At 36.0% G+C, this 19579-nt stretch overlaps 1 protein-coding gene across 2 annotated transcripts in view; it reads right to left on the reverse strand.

Moving 5' to 3' along the window:
* The window catches only part of LOC5566902 (inactive hydroxysteroid dehydrogenase-like protein 1), a 29444-nt gene extending 10302 nt beyond the window's left edge, over nt 1-19142 (reverse strand). The window contains exons 1-4 of one of the 2 annotated variants that reach the window (XM_001651222.2): nt 18625-19133; nt 12715-12948; nt 12209-12654; nt 11829-12148 (exon numbers count right to left, since the gene is read on the reverse strand). In XM_001651222.2, the coding sequence (XP_001651272.2) occupies nt 12068-12148; nt 12209-12654; nt 12715-12948; nt 18625-18784 (921 nt within the window). In that variant the 5' untranslated portion in view covers nt 18785-19133 and the 3' untranslated portion in view covers nt 11829-12067. Of the gene's footprint in view, nt 1-11828; nt 12149-12208; nt 12655-12714; nt 12949-18624 lie in introns of those variants that run through there. The other variant, XM_001651223.2, reaches the window with a different exon arrangement.
* Nucleotides 19143-19579: the final 437 nt, after the last annotated feature.

Genomic DNA, 19579 nt, shown 5'->3' on the forward strand with positions numbered 1-19579 from the left:
GACAAATGGGTAAAGGAAATCGTATAGAGAGGGTTCTTAAAAAAAATAAAATGAATAAGATCTACTATATTTTTCAGATTGTTTCCTACTAAATCTATGCTATATTTAAATTTAATGTTTGTGCCAAAGTTCAAGGTAAATATTGAAAATTTTGGAAACTAGTGGGACAAGTGAAAATATTGTCGTTTTAAATGACTGAACTGAAACTAAAAAAATAACAGTCAGATCTGTGATTTCAAATGGCCTCATTTGTTAGTGTATGAATACACAAAAAATCACACATAAATAATAAACATTTTGTTCTTTTTAAAACAATTTTCTTGAGTAAAGTTATTTATTTAGCAACAATGTTACTTTTATTGAAAGTAATAACATCATCGAAAATCAAACACCATTCTATTTTACCGATTTTCTACTACTCATTTTATATAAAGTTAAGTTATCTCTTTTCTAAGTAATGTATTTATTGCCTTTATCGAGCGGATTTAACCCGGTCAAAAGTGTCAACATTCTTGTACCTACTGAATAAGTCATTATTTGAACCTAGTATCCAAATTCATGCGTCATCCGTCGAAGCCATTCAGAACATTACGATGTACATGTTTTTTTTTAATTTCTTTATTAGTATCATTCCAAACATTACATTCATTTCTTATATCTAGGTGATCTGTGTTAGACAACACTATCATCCTAATTTGGTAAAACAAATTTAAGATTTTATTAACATTTTGTTAACAACATACAGGGGATAGGCAAAATGATTGAGATAGGCAAAATTTTGCCCAAATTCAAATGCTTATAACTTTATGAAAAATGAATGAAATTGGATGCATCTGGAAGCAGTCGACGGCAAATTTGGTCCAGTTTTAGAAAATTCCTTGGCCATGCATATTGGTCACTGGACACCGGAGATGTTCCGGATTTTCTGAGGTCATGTCCAAATGTCATTTTTTCTGTCGCTTGTATTTTTGTGTGGTGTAAAGTTAGATAGATGTTTGCAATTTTCCTAGAAACTAGAACTAATAGGAAGTTGAATGCCACCGGACGCATTAAGATTGGTTGGAAATCTTCAGAAATATGACCATTTCCGTAAAACTGGTTCCGGAAAGCATGGTCAGTCATGTTTGTATTTCCAATCATGTAAATATTATCCGGAGCTATATCCAAGCGGACACCAACCTTAAAAATGATGTTTCCTGCAGCGTATTCAGAACCATTAGATGCACAGACCACTCTATAGAACGTTCCAGGTGCCCTGGGGGAAGTGGTCAATTAGGAACATATCCGGAACCATATCAATATGGGCATCAAACTTCATTATTTTCAAAGGTTATGCTTTCCGAAGCATTTTCAGCATTCCCCCGTGACTTGGAAAATGGCGAGCATTTTCAGAACCACAAGATATAATAATCACTCTATAGTATATTCCAGGGGCTCCTAGAGATGTGGCCAACTCGAAACATGACCTCATCCCCCAGGGCCCATGGAACCTACTATACTGTGGTCATATAAATAAGTTGCGCTGTAAATACTTCTATTAGCATCACCTTCAAAAATCTTGATGTTTTTGCCCATATTGATGTGTTATCGGGCATGTTTTGAATTGGCCACATCCCCGGGGCACCTGGAATCTACTATAAAGTGGTCATGGCAGCCGGTGGTGCTGGAAATGCTTCGGAAAGCATAACCTTTGAAAATCATGAAGTTTGATGCCCATATTGATATGGTTCCAGATATGTTCCTAATTGACCACTTCCCCCAGGGCACCTGGAACGTTCTATAGAGTGGTCTGTGCATCTAATGGTTCTGAATACGCTGCAGGAAACATCATTTTTAAGGTTGATGTCCACTTGGATATAGCTCCGGATAATATTTACATGATTGGAAATACAAACATGACTGACCATGCTTTCCGGAACCAGTTTTACGGAAATGGTCATATTTCTGAAGATTTCCAACCAATTTTAATGCGTCCGGTGGCATTCAACTTCCTATTAGTTCTAGTTTCAAGGAAAATTGCAAACATCTATCTAACTTTACACCGCACAAAAATACAAGCGACAGAAAAAATGACGTTTGGACATGACCTTAGAAAATCCGGAACATCTCCGGTGTCCAGTGGCCAATATGCATGGCCAAGGAAGTTCCTAAAACTGGACCAAATTTGCCGTCGACTGCTTCCAGATGCATCCAATTTCATCCATTTTTCATAAAGTTATAAGCATTTGAATTTGGCCAAATTTTGCCTATCTCAATCATTTTGCCTATCCCCTGTACTACAGTTAACTCTCCCTTACTCGATATTCCGTATCTCGATATCGAGTTAGAGAACCATAGTAAAATTTGGTTTTCATGGCTAACTCGATGGTCCCTTGGAATGCAGATGCACTGCTTTTGTGTTCTGTAACTCGATACCTCCCTAACTCGATGGTCCCTTCAATATCGAGTAAGGGAGAGATGACTGTACATCTCGCTGGCTCTTCACCCGAAAGGCTTTGGGGTTTCACATATTTCGACATGTTGAATCCAACAAAAATAGTCCGGTTGAAAACCCCGTGTAACACATCGTGACCTTCCCTTGTTAGCTACCCCATAAGCCACAAGAAATTTGCCTTAGACACCAAAATATGAAAAACAAAAAAATAATATCAGTATCTGGATTCGAAACCGCAGCCTTCGGATCCATAAACATAAACCCACACTACTCGCCTATCACAAATTCTCATGTTTGGAGTTTCCTACATCACACAACATGGAACCATCTTGTCACGGAGGACAACCTGCAAGAGGAGCAAAATACAACACCCGTTGGACAGCCAAGTGCGAGAAGGGGTGAGATGATATGTTCTATAAATATATTTAAAGTACCAACGCGGTGCTGCGGGAATTTCTTACTTATACCAGAGTCAAAATCTATAAGTTTGTATATCTTTATTATCGGCAATGACTTATACATTTGCAGTGGAAATAGAATTTCATGTCGTGCGTGTTGGATTGGGTAATATATTAGGGAGAAACAAATAAACACACTTGACTATAACAGTCGGGCGCTTTATAAGCAGAATTTTATCGTTGACGTTTGCTGATTGATTTACTTTTCATTTATTTACATTTTGGTCTCCTATTAGTCGCATGGTTGGGGACGGTATGAGACTCCTCGAAGTAGGAAACCCAGGGTTTGTGGGATTCGATTCATTTGACGATGTAATATTGTAATCACACATCTAAGTGTGCATACAGCAAACTGGATTACCGTAATTCTTTTAACAATTATTTATCAAAATAGAGGCCGTTGATAAACTATGTTATCATTTAGCGGGGAGGGGGTATCTAGCCAAAGACCACGGTCCACCCATTTGTGTTTCAAAGAAAATTCCACCATCAACTAAACCTGAAAGGTTTCATTAGCAGTCGGATGGTTCAAAATTAAAAAAAAAAGTTTTAAAATTCAATATTTCATATCTTCTTTACCAACAACGATTAGAAGACGATTAAGATTTCTATGGAAATTACTATGACAAAATTTGAAAAAAAAAATGTTCCCCACATGTTAGTACTGTAATGTTAATACAAAATTATCTCTAAGTGAAAACTAATTCCTCAAACAATAATAAGGAACACTGCAGTAGAAACAAATCTTTTTGAGCTAATTTTGTTAGGGATTTTTGCAGAAGTTTGTCACACTATAATCTCACATTTCGCTTAGTAATAGCAAACCAATTCATAAATATCTCTTCTCCCATTTTTCAAATTTCTGTTTCATTCATGAACAAATGAAACACATGATCATTGGGCGAGCGGGGGGTTATTCGTCAAAACCACACAAAAGCACGAGGGGGGAGGAAGTGACTGAAAAGTCAGGAAAAATGTTCACGTGGTTTATGGACGACCCCTAAGAAAGATATGGGGATTGGAATTTCAAACTTTTTTTTAATTTAAAACCGCTATTATTAGCAGTCATTTACATTTACCGTTAATTTTTTTTTTTGTAAAGAAGATGCAATAGTACCTAACTGGAATTTACAGAAATTACAATAAGGTTTAATTATCGCACTCAACATTTTACACCACAGCCAGATTTTCCATATTTTTGGAATTGATATACATAAATAATAATTCTCAAAAAACTTATGTGCACAACATAATCGCAAAATAATGGTGAACGCGTGGATTTTTTGGTGTTGGTGTTCGTTCAGAGGTTTGCCAAGCCGCATAACTATATAAAACTCGTGAAGATCTTTTCCGAACAATTTTTTTTCTACATCCCAGAAAATTTACTTATAATAATAATGCTCAACATATTGTCGATTTAAAGTCATGCTTTAGAGCATTCATGATGTCAAAACTATGTATCATTGCTTGACAGTTATCGAATGAATGCAATAAAACTTATTTTAATCTGCATTTTATTATGCATATAAAAATAAACACACATTGTTTGAAAATGTATTGGAAAATATGAAGTTGGTGCAGTCCCATATTGAAAAATAAAGGCATACCAGTCTCCATATGAACTTTTAATTTAAATTTCAGCTGCAAACGTGAATTGTGTTCAAGTTTATTATTTTTTGCTGATCATTAGAAGCAAAATTAGTAAGCTATGCGGTTGTGTTAAATATGTCAGGAAGAAATGTAAGGGGTCATCCATAAATGACGTAGCTATTTAGGGGGCAGGGGGATCTTTACGGGGCCCATATAGCCGTAGCGGTAAACGCGGAGCTATTCAGCATGATCAAGCTGAGGGTCGTGGGTTCGAATCCCACCGGTCGAGGATCTTTTCGGGTTGGAAATTTTCTCGACTTCCCAGAGCATAGAGTATCTTCGTTCCTGCCACACGAAATACGCAAGCAAAAATGGTCATTGGTACAGTAAGCTTTCAGTTAATAACTGTGGAAGTGCTCATAAGAACACTGAGATGCAGGCTCTGTCCTCTGTTTTGTTTGACTTATAAACTTGGTTTATAAAATGATGATTCAGCTTCAAAACATTCATCAAGATTGAAAAGAAATCTGAGAAATTTTAGATTTTCTTGATAAATGCAATCAAACAGATTTTTCAAAGCTTTAAATGGTTATGTAAATATTATATTATATTCGTGTCTTAATTGATAAATTTATAAATAAGCAAAATCAAAGTTTAATAAATAAATTAAAAATCAATGCTTTAACTACTTGGAGTACATTGTTTTCTCATTTGTTAACAAGTCATAAAGTCAGCCGTTTTCAAGACAATAAAATACGCTCTTTTCGGCAAATATTACATGAAACAAGATATTTATGCCGTGTATTATGCATTCAATGTTGCAGGAGATCTCACTCAATCAACTCATCGATTTGTTTTGATGTATCAATGCTCTTGATGGAATAGCCTGAATATTAATGAGGACAACAGATTCGAGTGATATCGAAATTTCCCTATCATTCAATTTTATTGATAACTTGGTAATTTGATAATTTTTTATTATTTAACTGTTTCATTATAGGTTGTGTAGGTTTATTTTATTATGAAGAAAGATAATGAAGTTCAGCTGAAATATTAATAGAGATAAATAATTTGTATAATAATTGCTAAAATTTTCAAAACATTCCAAATATATCAAGTGTTATCTTTTCTATATCTGGCCACTGATTGCCAAATGGATTTGAATTTGGATAATAATTCATTTCGAATTAATATATTGTATTGTTCATTTTCATTGAAATCTATTTCCTAACAAAGAATCATTTAAAAAAAAAAACAATCCTTTAATAACGAAATTTTTGTTCTAACTAAAAATAAACTAAAAATATATTGTACCCTAACTCAACAATAACGAGCTTCATCAATCCAATCAATTTTTTATTTCACATTTTCTATAGTAAACTTGTTTGGCTTGGTGACAACAGCAAAAGTAATACAATTTAGCCTAGGGCTCATTCACAAATTTCATAACGCTAGGGTGGGTGTCCTCGCGATGTTACGACCCATACAAAAATTTAATAATATTCATACAAAAAGCGTTACAAGAGGGTGGGTGGGTGTCCAAAATGGCCAATTTCAGCGTTATGAAATAAATGAATGAGCCCCTATATGAAACTAGATACCAAAATTATGTAACAGGAACTGTGTTTATTTGAAACTGTTTTCCAAATTACTTACGAGGGGGCCTTCCTTAGCCGAGTGGTTAGAGTCCGCGGCTACAAAGCAAAGCCATGCTGAAGGTGTCTGGGTTCGATTCCCGGTCGGTCCAGGATCTTTCGGGTTGGAAATTTTCTCGACTTCCCTGGGCATAGAGTATCATCGTATCTGCCACACGATATACGAATGCGAAAATGGCAACTTTGGCATAGAAAGCTCTCAGTTAATAACTGTGGGAGTGCTCATAAGAACACTAAGCTGAGAAGCAGGCTCTGTCCCAGTGAGGACGTCAATGCCAAGAAGAAGAAGAAGAAGAAGAAGGGGGGGTGCTTGATATGCTACGTATTTTCCAAGGGGAAGTATCAGCATTTGTGACGAAACGGTACGAGAGGGAAGGGGGGAGTAAAAAATCAGTGAAAAATGCTACGTTATTTATGGACGGCCCCTAATAGAAAATTATAAACATTTGTATGAAAGAAAAACTTCAAAGTTTGAGCGCTATTTTCTCAGTGCCTACTTTTTTCAATATGGGCCTTTATGGACAGCATAAGTTGTTCTTAGAAAAACTTTCTTATCGAAAATGTCTCTGAAATTTTGTCCTGAACAACTAATTCTTATCACAATTCATAGATAGTCAAAATTAAAAATGATAAAAAAAAGATTATTGCGTTATATAAAAATGAAATTTTGTTTTCATATTTTTCATGATAAAAAAAATCAGTATATATGTTCTCTTGACTTCTCCAAACGGTTTACTACAATCTCCCCACTGAACGTTCTGTTCTAAAATCAACATATCGGTGCAATAATTCTTAAAATAAATTGCTTGCAAAAACTAATAGCCAATTTGCAGAAGTTGTTCTTGAGTCAAAATGATCGATTCATCTATAGAAAACTCTTTTACTATTATACTAAAACCATGGTTAAAATTTAATCCCATATATGGGGCACGGTTTCTTATAATCGGCTCATTCTGGGTAGCATTCATCAGCATTGGATCGATATTTTTTTATCAATGTGAAAGTAGAACCGTGATCTTGTTTTCTTTGAATAGCATCAGCAAAAGATTCCACAGAGTTTTCATGTTTTAAAGACTATTCATTTTATAAAGAGGACACCTTGTTTATGCTATATCTTTTTTATCATGTATATAAAATCCCAGAGTTTTCTGTCTGTCAGTAACGCTTTGAAAGGTTTCATTGAGCAGCATACAACAGCAATTTAAGAGCACTGCAAAAGTCCATTTGAATGTAACAACATTACAATAGGGTCCTAAAGCCCTGTCCCAATTTTAGTGCCAAACGCTTACGTTCAGGCCAAAAACACATGTTTACTCAATTTTTTAATGTTTTTCATTTGTTTAAGTACAAAAAACATTTTTTCATGTTTTTATAGATTTTGTCACACTCCTTGATTTGAATTCAAATTTCGGGTGTATTTTGTTTTCCGTGTCCCTTCCGAAATGTCAGATAGCAACAACCCCAGTGTTAAAACTAAAACCCCTGTGATATTTTTGTCGACTAAGCGAACGTCAAACATGAAAATTGTGGAGCACTATAACAGCTATTGTACAGGGTGTTCTAGAGTTTTCCGGAGCTTTGTCCTTCCTAATTCGTATAAAAGTCACGATCTTTTTATCATTGTAGTTTTCCGGTTTTATGAACTTGGACGGTAATCAAAATGTAAACAAACCAACTTTATGCTGTTCGACCGCACTTAAATTCCGATGCAAGTTGAAAATGTGATTCATTACGGGTTTCGTCATTTCAATATAAGATTCAAAAACAAATAAGATATTTGCAAAGGAAAGATAAACATGATTGTGGGCCGAATATTCTAGTTTTTTTTTATTTACACAACCTTCTTGAGTCGATGTTCCATAGTTCGATATCGACTTATGAAGGCAAAATAAAAATATTTTTTTATGGTAACTATACTGCCCATAACTGCAAAACAGTCACATTCGACATTTTTGACAAAATGGAGTTAATACCTTGGAGAGTCATCAAATGATAAATACTTTCGATCAACTTACTGAAATCTGTGAGATTGTTTTAGAAAATCCGAAAAAAATACCAAGTTGTTTTGTCACATTGGTAATTATAACTGCATAACAGTCACATTGAGATTATAAATGGGCCTCGTAAAGTGATAGCAATGAAATTTCTATCAGAATTATTTTCTGACAATTCACCTAGTATGCGATATGAGTTGTACAAAATATCAGCCTCAAATAAGCACTTTTGAGTTCCTGGTAATTTTTTAGAAATTTTAGTGTCCTCCCATACTGCCATAAAATGCACACTTGGTACTCCATTTACTCAATGCCTACTTTTGTCGAATGTTACAAATATGCAGTTATGGGCAGTATAATGGTCCCCTAAAAGAGCTTTCCAAAGCATTCCTGTTCGATGACTCGATATATTCATTAGTCGATAGTCCCCTAATTACAATTCGATTCGTTGTATATCGTTGACGATCGCCATCGCAGCACAAAGATCTATACAGAAATTGTAGCACTGGTTAATCGGGATTCAATAGAATATTCTACAATTTTCAGTCAGATTCTTCTCTCTAATTTATAGAAGCTTCTGGAACTTTTGAAATATTTCACAACAGCATTTAAGGCTGTAATTATTTCAGATCAGAATAACGGCACTATAACAATGGAGTATGGTTAGTGCATAAATTTGGGCGATTTTGCGTTCATAAATATCATGCGTGTCTCAGCTTATTATTCATACACCAATGGCATATTAATCAACAGAGAAATTGCTCTGTCCATGTTATCATTTTGCAATTGAACATAAACATTATTAATCTTTGAAAGAGGTTTTTGCTTGAAAATTCTTATGGAACGTGACTAGCCACGCTGGGTTAGCTAGTTTATCAATGAAATCATAATCGGTTTTCTGTGCATCGTAATACTATTATTTTCCTCTTATATGGAAATATAAGATCTTACAAAGAAGAACAAAGAAGTTTCGACAAAAACTTCCTAGAAAAGATGCTCTTCAAACTTAAACAATATTTTTCACATACCAAAAATCCGAATTTTTATGAACGAATTGTGTTTTGGTATACTCAACTATTATACTTGGCTCCAGACCTACCAATCTTTGACCATTCTAAACATTGTTCCTTATTCGTGTGAATTATAATTATTTTGATGGCTTTTTTGTTATAACACCATCGTGCAATAATATAATAGTCTAACGATACTGTATACAGAAAACCGATTACGATTCTATTGATATATTATAAAGATATAGCATGTACAAGGTGTCCACTTTATAAAATGAACAGTCCTTAAGTAAGTTCTACAATAGAGAATGTGGCTACTCTGGTAGGTGATAAATTATTATGAATATACATTAAACTTGTTCAACATACGATGATTAACGCTTTAAAGGAGACTTGACTGTATATCTTTATTTTGCTGGGTATAACACATGTTCACATGTTTATCAACAGCATGAGCAATCATGCATATGAAACGTAAAACCACATCGACTTTGGTTACTCTTCATTTCAGTAATTAGTTTGCAGCAGTAGATATACAGTGTGCTAGTCAATCCGATGATTATGGTTTGAATCCGGTTTGCACCCTCTCGGTTTTTTGCGTATCTCCATACTTCCAATACATGCACTTAAAAGAGGCATATGTGTGGAAGTTTTATATTTTAATACATGTGTTGGTGATGCACGCACATGAAAAAAAAATACACATGCGACATCAACCAGGATCGATCCATGGTCATGAGCGTGAAAACCAAATACTATACCACAGCACTAAACCTGCTTGTTGGTATGGGTGGTGGAAAAAGCATATCAAGTTGTACTTCCCCATTTGTACCGTAAAAACTGCTCGACTCAATGACCGGATTATCTGCCTATCAATAGACGCTCAAAAACGTCATGTCGCTCAGAAGAACACTTTTCCGCCATCAATAGACGCAGAAAACGCCTATAATGACGGTTTCAACTTTTGGGTGTAAGTAGAAGCCATTGAAATTCAAAAATACCGCCGTGCGGGGTAACATTGGGCCTAGGGGGTGACTTTGACCGCCCTTTTCGATGCATCTCATGGCCAATATGGGTGTCAAAAAACTAATCCATGGCTATCCAGTGACTATTCATAACGTATTCTTGAAACTTGCCACATTGTTTTCATGATTCTGGTTTTAGTTTGCTGTAGAAAATGTGGCCCAATGTCACCCCGCACGACGGTATCAATTTTGATTTGAATCTATTATTATAGGAGACGATATTGAACTGCTGATCCGTGTTGAAAACGTGAGGTGAAGTCATTTTCAATGTTCTCGTGACCTGCTGTGAAAATTATATGGGAGGATCTGCACAAATAAACTACAAAAAGTTTTTCTGAATTCAGGACAAAAGTTTTGAAAAAAAAGCTGACAATTAGACCTAATGGATTTTTTTTTTTATTTATTTTTTTAATTGTCTAAAAGCTGATTCCACCATTACCCTTCCAGTCGTCGCGCGGTTTGCAACCGTCAGAACCACACCGCTACTGTTGTGAACGAAAAGCGAGGTTTTTTCAACAGTGTTAAACAAAATACAACAGCGTGACGACTGAAGTGTTAAGAGAGAAAAACAAAATATTGTGGATTTATTTTATAATTTCACTAATAATTTATCCATTTTTACAACGCGTAATGATAAAATATTATTAACTTATAGCGAGAAAGCTAAACCAACTTAGATAGTATGCAGCGTTGCTCAGAATTTCGAAATCATTCTCAATCATAGGAACGTTTTTGACTATTTGGAATAAATGAATAACAAATTTTAAAGCCTCATGCGATGATGGAGCTTTGGACTTATCGTTCTTGGTTGACATATTCAACAAGGTTGTACCAATTGTAAACCCGGACAAAAATCTTTCCGATACCGCTAACTATCGTCCAATCCGATTGCTTTTTTCTATAAGTGAATATTTTTAAAAACTTAACACCTTTATTCATAAACTTTTACGTGTAACGTGCAGCTCGTGCTTATTGTCAGAACTCCTTATCTGATACACTTCTTGTATGCATTGGTGTTCTTCGTTTAATATTGTACAGTACCTGACTTTTCTGAGTTACCTCAGAGATAACACAAATTTTTGTTTACAAAAGACACAGGGTTCTTCGCAAAATAACAAAGCGTCGTCTGTAGAAGATTTTTAAGAGTTTGGAAACGAAAGACTCCTCCTAATGTTTTCAAACTTTAACTTATAATATTGCCACATAAAGCAAAGCACTATATTTGAAGCCCTTTATTAACTATATTATCTCGATAAAAGCTACACAAGGAAATTATTCAGTTGAAGTCAAGTATCTATGTAGGACTCATGCTAGATAAACAATTTTCCATTTAAAAAAATCACATATCGAAGTTGCTGTGGTGAATGAAATATAAAAAGTTTTCATATGATGTCCTCCCATAGTTTAGTGGTAACATCCGCTTTGGCGTCTGGCAAAGCCAAGCTGAAGGTCTAAGAAATTTCCTTGACTTTCCTAAGCCTGCTGACGTTCCACACTATATAATGCTAGAAACTAGGCAAAGAAATTTGTTAGTAAAACCTGTGGAAGTGTTCATTGAACATTAAGCTGAAGAGCAGATTCTGTCTCAGTGGGAACCTTGGATTTTTCTTTCATCATTCATTTAATTATATGCACACCTCATTAAAACAACTACTTTAAACATTACTTTAACTCCACATTTATCAATTAAACAGTTTCCTTGAAACTTTCGAAGAATTGCATTACAGATGAGTATCACAGTAACTAATACAGTACGTCCAATAAATAATAATTAAGCTCATCCGCTGTTCAAAAGTGAACGAACTCGTCGTTGCAAAAACTTATACAAGATTTTACCCGTAAAACCTGTATAAGCGAGATAAACAAAACTTCATGTGTTCAACAGTAGTAGTAGATTCATCTCATTTTCCAATTGCTTTCTTGGTAACGAAAGAGATGATAGCCATGCCGAGCGTGTAAGGAACCAAGTCCTGCCAACAAACCTGAAAAATTAACGTGGATCTTCTTAAGCAGTTCTTTCATAAATACATTCTCATTGATACCTGTAGGGTGTGCTTCCAACCACCTGTCGTATGAGCTGTCTTTCCAAGGGAAAATACACCAAACTTGGCCAATGCATCCGAGGTCGTGACCCCGACATACCACGGTATATCTTTCTCCAAATGCTTGATCATGTTGGTGTGCGTCATGCCGGGGACTACCGCTTGACACTTGACACCCTTTCCCAGGAGTTCATGGTTCAACGCCAAGCTGAAGTTGGTTACGAAGGCCTTCGCAGAGGCGTACATGTTCAGGAAAGCCGCCGGTCGATAGCAACCAATAGAGGATATGTTGACGATAATACCGCGCCTTCGCTGCTTCATTCCAGGAAGCACCATTCGCGACATCATTGTAGTGCTCAAAATATTGATGTTGATCGTTGAGACAATTTCTTCTTCAGTGTTGCGATCGAAACTCCGAACTTCAGGGTAGTATCCCACGTTGTTCACTAGTAAATGGAGCACATCGATTATAATTCAAATCTTGAAGTCATTGTGGCGGTACTCACCAAGAATGCCAATATCCAGTCCTTCGACCTGTTCTCTGATCATCTGGTAGATTTCAGGACCCTTGGAAAAATCAACCGCAACCCATCTGGTTTGAACATTGTAACTTTCGTTGATTTCGTGGGCTACTTTCATCAGTTTGGGTTCACTTCGTGAAAGTAGCATAATGTTCATGCCTTTGCTAGCCAGAATTTCTGCGTACCTCTTGCCGATACCATCGGTTGCTCCAGTGATAACTGGGTGAACAAAATACACACATGTTCTAATTCTTACACTTTTATCATTATACTAACATATATTCACACGGTTTGATGCTTCAATGAATAAGCAGGATGATGAAATGAACGTGCCAAAGCCCATGGATCTGAACGATTTAGATGAAAAACGATTATCTCAATTAAATACTAACCTTATGGGACAGATGTATTTTGAACAGTGAATGAAAGATGTAATTACAGTTGAATTTATGAAGTGACAAGGTTCTCACTAATAATAATTTCACTGTGCAGATTACCAAAGTGCAGATCCTGTTATCTGATACTCACCACTATACTAGTTTACAGTTATCCAGCATCAGTTGAAGCTACCGCTCATCAAGACAGATAATCTTTGAGTATGATTTTAAGCGAAATTGGGGGTTGGTGGTCCAATGGCTACCACTTGCTTTATCAGAAGAAGGTCGTGAATTCAATCCCAGGCCCGTCCCTTTCCTCGTATAGTTGTATCTTTCACTCTTAATATATCACAGTTGATCTATGATAGTTCATATCATTTGCTAGAACTAGAGGCAATAAGAAACGTTTCCCTAAGCTTCTATTCTTCCACCATTATAGCACGCCTTTCCTTACGCCTGATACCAACCAAACAGCAAGTATCTCTGCCATAAATTTACCACCCCTACATCTTCCCGTATGAACTGGCGTAGATGCAGGGGTATATCCAGTCAGCTGTGGCAGCCAGACTAATGCACCACCAATGTCTCCCCATTTCCCTCATTGGTCAGCAATCTGATAAGGCAGGCGCCATTATTGCCTAAAAATAGACGATCACCAGCGCTTATACACTGAGGGTGTCGGTTAATCCCAAGCAGTCATCTGGTTGGATTTTTGTATAAGTGTAGCTGATCTGGTAATACTAGACTACCAACCACGGGCGGCCAATCAAGCTCAAGCTCATTAAGGAGTGCCGCCAATAGTGGTCAGTTGATCCAAATTTGGAAGATTCAGTCAGCAGATCTTAAACTCCATTAGGGGAATCAAGATTTTTTACCAAATCGCAAATAGAAGAGACTGTCGCGTTATGCCAGAAACTCTCGCAGATCGCGAACTTCTTCTCAAACATCTTGAAAAGAAAAAGCCCGTTTGTTTACTCATCACGACAAAACGTCTGCTCATAGTCGTCTTGAAAGGTCTCTCAAGTGACCTTAAGTCACCTGAATTGGAATAAATTATTTACGTGGATTTTTACCAGTCTAAGTAATCATTATGAAAGGAGAGCCCAATCTGGCATTCATCGAAAAAGACTTTCTCAGGAATATTATCAAATTCAATTTAAAAAAGATCTAAATAATATTAAAGCTTTAGAAAAAGCTAGACTTATGTTCGATGTCCGTGTGAAATGGGAACGTTCCCAGAAACCTAAAGAAAATTTGCAGAACATCACTCAATGCAGTCGGTGCCAAAAGTGGGTTCATGGTACTAAACATTGCCGCATGGATGCTGAATGCATGATTTGCGAAGGTTCTTCTTACGCTAATGACGTTTGTCATGTAAAGTAAGATACCAAAATATGTGTATGCGCAAATTGCGGGGACAACCATAGGTCTAACTATTGGGATTGCCCTTCATGCTAGTCAATCTTTGAGGCTCGTACCAGGCAAATGAGCGGCAACTTTTTTCGTAGTCGAAATTCCCCAGACAGAATCATTACAACAATTCTCATTTCTCAGTTAACGATCGTTAACTTAATAATCATACCATCAAGTAAATTATAATCATGCTCGTTCACAAACTATTTTTTTTCGTCAGGTAACCGTACGATTTTTTAATTTGTAGGGAAATTCCCGAATAACTTCTATACGAAAGTTGTTTCAGGTTACTTCAGTACCTCCCCTTTTCTTCCTACGGTTAACCGTTCCAATTGCTTATGCCGACGCAGGTAACTTTTACCAACCGAAAATCCCAACGTAATATTATCAGAAGATGTAGCAACTTCCAGTAATATGTCTCCCTCAGATTTTGATTTTTTTAACTGTACAATTGAATCTAATGATTGATGCAATGTTCAAAACCACCAGTGGCTGGAGCAGTAGGGTGGGGATTATTTCCCAAAATCTTCCGTAGCCAAAATTTACAAAGTGGAAAATGATCATCGATCTCAAAATAATATCCTGTGAAAAAATTAGAATTTTTGGTGAAGGTTTAGAGGTGGCACATAGGGCGTAAGTGTAGTTTCCTCGATGACTCGTGACTCAGAAAAAAAATGATATGCTTTTCAACTTGTTTTGATGATTTTAGGACCCATAAAGGCAAAAAATTACCTCACAATTGCGATATCTCCACTCATTTAGGTGATATTTGATGATACATCTTATACAAATGCGATTTTTGGCCCTTGGATAGGTAACGCTGATTGACTTGTGTTAACCCGAATGAGTATATGAAGAGGACTATCATGTCTGTAGAATGGGACAAAGAGCAAACAAAAACGAGAGACAGAAGAAATAACACAGAAGGTGGGGCGGGTTAAATAGGTGGGAGGGCGATACTAGTATTGTATTAGAACAAACTGAGGTACCGTGAAAATACCTCAATTTCACGTATGGGGTGTGATCATATTATTTGAAGTAAAATCAAAACAAGCAAGTCGAATACAAATTAAATTTTATAGCATTCAATCGAATTTCCTCCATCAATTTCGCTTTTAGTGTTATTGACAAAAAAAAATGTGTCATAGTTGTGAAACAAGTTTTATCTTTATAAGGCAGGTACATCCATAACAAAAAAAATCACGATTTCTATAAATTCTGCAATTAATATACGTTTAACATAGCTTCGGAAGAAGTGCGATAGAAATAGTGTATTCGACTTTAACTTTTTGCCTTTCGAATGCGGCTTAGAGAGTTTCAATTGGACGCGTAATCACAGAGATATGGACAGAATACGTTTGCATGTTTTTAAGGGGGTGAATCCAAACTTTTGCACGGGAGTGTATAAAAACAGTTAAAATTGGTTTAAAGTGATGAAGGGCCCCAGTAGAGTTTGAAGTTGTAGGTTGGAAGTTAATGTTCGACATTTATGAGATTCTTTCTAACTTTGCTAACAGTAATTCTAGTTTTTTACGCACTGTTTAAATGCAACTGCTGCTTGAGCAGCATGGTAACTTGGGTAGTCATTGTATATATGCGTTTATGTATGGACGTGCATTAGTATATATCTACCAGGAGAATAATAATGAAACTTATTTTTGAAGTGTTGAATAACATTTGCTCAAAATATTCCTAAAGGATATTGGACGCAAAACAATTAATATAATAATAATTTTCTGCAGGAACTTATTTTACCACGAGTAAAACCCAGATGTTGTAAAGTTTCTTCATTTAAACTTATTATAATACCAGATACGCCCTCCCTCAACCATCCCCACATTACATTATTTTATGTTATTTCATCTTACTCTCTCTCTCTTTTTGGCTCTATATATAATTCTACGAACATGTGAGTCCTCTTAAACTATTCAATTCGAGTTAACACTAGTCAGTCAGCGTTACCTATCCAAGGTCCAAAAGTCGCATTCGTAGAAAATGTATCATCAAATATCTCCTACAGAAGTGGATATATCGCAATTTTGTGGTAATTTTTTTTCCTTTAGGACCCAATCATCAAAACAAGCTGAAAAGCATATACATTTTATGTTGAGTCACTAAAATCGAGGAAACTGCATTTACGCCCTTTGCGTCACCTTTAAACCTTCACCAAAAATTCTCATTTTATTGTAGCATGCTATTTTGGAGACCGATGATCATTGTCCACTTTGTAAATTTTGACTACGGAAGATTTTGGGAAACAGGCCCCACCCTACTGGAGCAGTCCAAGTTGGTGTAGGTTTACTAATAAAATTGTTATTGGATTACGTTTCTCTAATGGATTCACTTTTTTTCGTCATTAAAAACTTTGAAGTCATTTGTCATTTGAAGTTTTGAATCTTTGGGTGTTTCAAATATACTTTCGTAGCTACCAATTTGCCTTTTCAATGCTAATTTGCTAATTTGCCATTTTTTTTCTCTGAACTGACTAGCAAAAATTGATTCGCTATAAGTCAAAAAAATTTGTTCATGGTGACTTTAATACCAAACATCGCTCATGAAATATTTCACAAAATAATTTCAACGGCAGAATCTTATTTGATGAGCACTACTTGTTTTTCCTCTTTTAGAAATCCTTCTACGATTGATTTGGTCTCAATCGACTCTAGTCATCTTTGTAGCCAACTGGTTACTCTCGCTGATTTTGATTTTGATCATATCACTGTTACATTTCAAATATCCCATGAAGCGATTCTCAATCCTAACAGCTCTAAATTTTATAATTTACATATGAAAAATAAATCAATAGTTATTTTGATGTTAACATTTCATTGATAAAATGAAAAGATATAGCATGCAAATGGTATCCACTAGACTGATGCAAATTTTGAAATTTTTGCTCCCCTATGCTTAAACGTTGCAAATTATTATGAAAATCATTCTCCCAAAATTTGAAGTGATTTAGAAGAAATTTGGTTGTGCTGACGCCATTTGAAGTTTATATGGAAATGACTGTGGAAAAAGGAAATCTTTTGTATTCAGTCCTTTAATTCTCCGTAATAAAAATGTATGGAAAAGTGAACAAACTCTACTCATGTGAAATCTTCCCAGCTGCAACTTTGCCGAAGACCACATTTTGATGGAACTTAAGGATAATTTGTTATTGTTGATAACAAAGTCTAAATCATGCTGATATGATCATTCAAATACCTTCTGAGCAACACTGTTCTTTTGCTTTAGAACATAGTAGCCTGGATTACTTTGATCTATTCTACCCGCCAGGAGCACCACTGTTGCCTGCCGAGCAGTTGGTTAAGCATGCAAAATGCAAACCCAGATTATGATTATGAATAGAAATTTATCTTGACGTCCAATCAAAATGCGGTCTTCAGTAAAGTTGTATCTGAAGGGATTTTACACAAGTAGAGTGTGTTCATTTTTCCATAAAATATTATGGCGAAGAGATAGAGGGCTGAACACAAAACGTTGGCGTTTTTCATAGTAATCTTCATATAACTTTAAATGGTTTGTGCACAGTCAAATTTCTTCTGAATCATTTCAAACTTCGGGAGCCAAAACTTCAAAATTTGCATCACTCTAGTATGTTGCAAAATTTGCATCACTTTAGATATGTTTTCACGGTGAGATATGTCTTCAAAATCTTCAAACAAATTTTCAAGTATTTTGTAGGAACATAGATACTCTTATTCTAATTACAATTGTTATTTACTCGTGGATCGAATAGACAAATTGAGTTTATTATTTAATGGAAACGTGAATATGAAACATGAGCACCCTCTCATTTGCAGTTCAGATGAGAATGATTTTTTTTTTGTCAAAAAATGTGCTCTAATCAATGAATTGAAGTTCATCTTGAAAATGGTAATTAATTACAGATATGATTAACCCTTTCCCCTGTTGGTTGTAACAATATGGTTGTATTAATTTGAATATGAGAATTCAACATTCTTATTTTTGCACTCACAAAACACCATCGCCAATACACACGCACACATTCAAATGATTTATCGCAAACAGGAAAACATTATCACCCGAATGATGGATCGATTTATGTCAACATTTATACAATTAAGAGATCTTTACATACCTGCCCACGGTCCATATTTCTCGGTCAGTGGTTTATTACTGAACCACCCTTTTATGGTTCCCCACACGATGCCCAACAATGACTCCAGGAACGTATTGTATGCCCAAAGGAACGTGGCATACACGCCAAATCCCATCAAAAACATCTGCAGGTAGAACATCGTTTCTGGCTTCAACACAACACTTCACCAAAGAACAGAACTCGAGCCTTCTCGCACTTGTTAGAACAATTCTTCGTGGTCTGTATGCTTTAACAGCTGGATTGCTAATACGATTAAATCGACTCTTGCATAAGGATATTACAGTGGAAATTGTTTTCACAACGGAGCAAAGGAAAGCGTAAACTTCTTCGCTGGGTTGTTACACCCAAAGCCGCCGTAGGTGTGCATCCATTTGAAATCTAAAGTAAACTGGACCAGTGCAGCCTTGGTTTGGCTTTGTTTAGTTCACTGCCAAATTGCTATCAACTGATAGCCCGTCCACACTCTGCGAAACTCAAGTACGAGTTTTCACCGAGCAGTGCGCCGGCGCCAACGCGGTGTGATATCGAACTTGAGCCCATTTGCTTCTGGAGTAAGGGTATGCGATGTTTGGAATGGTTCTGTCGAATACGGCTTGAACGGAAATTCTGTATAATTTTCTTCTAAGATTTCCTCTAAGAAAAACGTTCAACTTTGCATCTACTAAAAACACGGTCCACAGAGTTTGCTACGTGCTGGTATGAATAAGAACCTTTCGGACATATAGTATACTATGTTGCTTGTTTGTTTTCCGTCTTTGCCACCGCCTGTGTTTAACGAACTTTGAGGTACCTTCTGTGGGGATCTTGAGATTATTACAACCATAGCCATCATATAATTACTAGACTAGGATTCTTGATTCACGAGTTTCCAGTATGATGATTTCTAATGATGAGTATATATTATATCCCATATGGGTTCGGTTGGTTTCGGTGA

This window comes from Aedes aegypti, chromosome 3, assembly GCF_002204515.2.
Source record: "Aedes aegypti strain LVP_AGWG chromosome 3, AaegL5.0 Primary Assembly, whole genome shotgun sequence".
Lineage (NCBI taxonomy): Eukaryota > Metazoa > Arthropoda > Insecta > Diptera > Culicidae > Aedes > Aedes aegypti.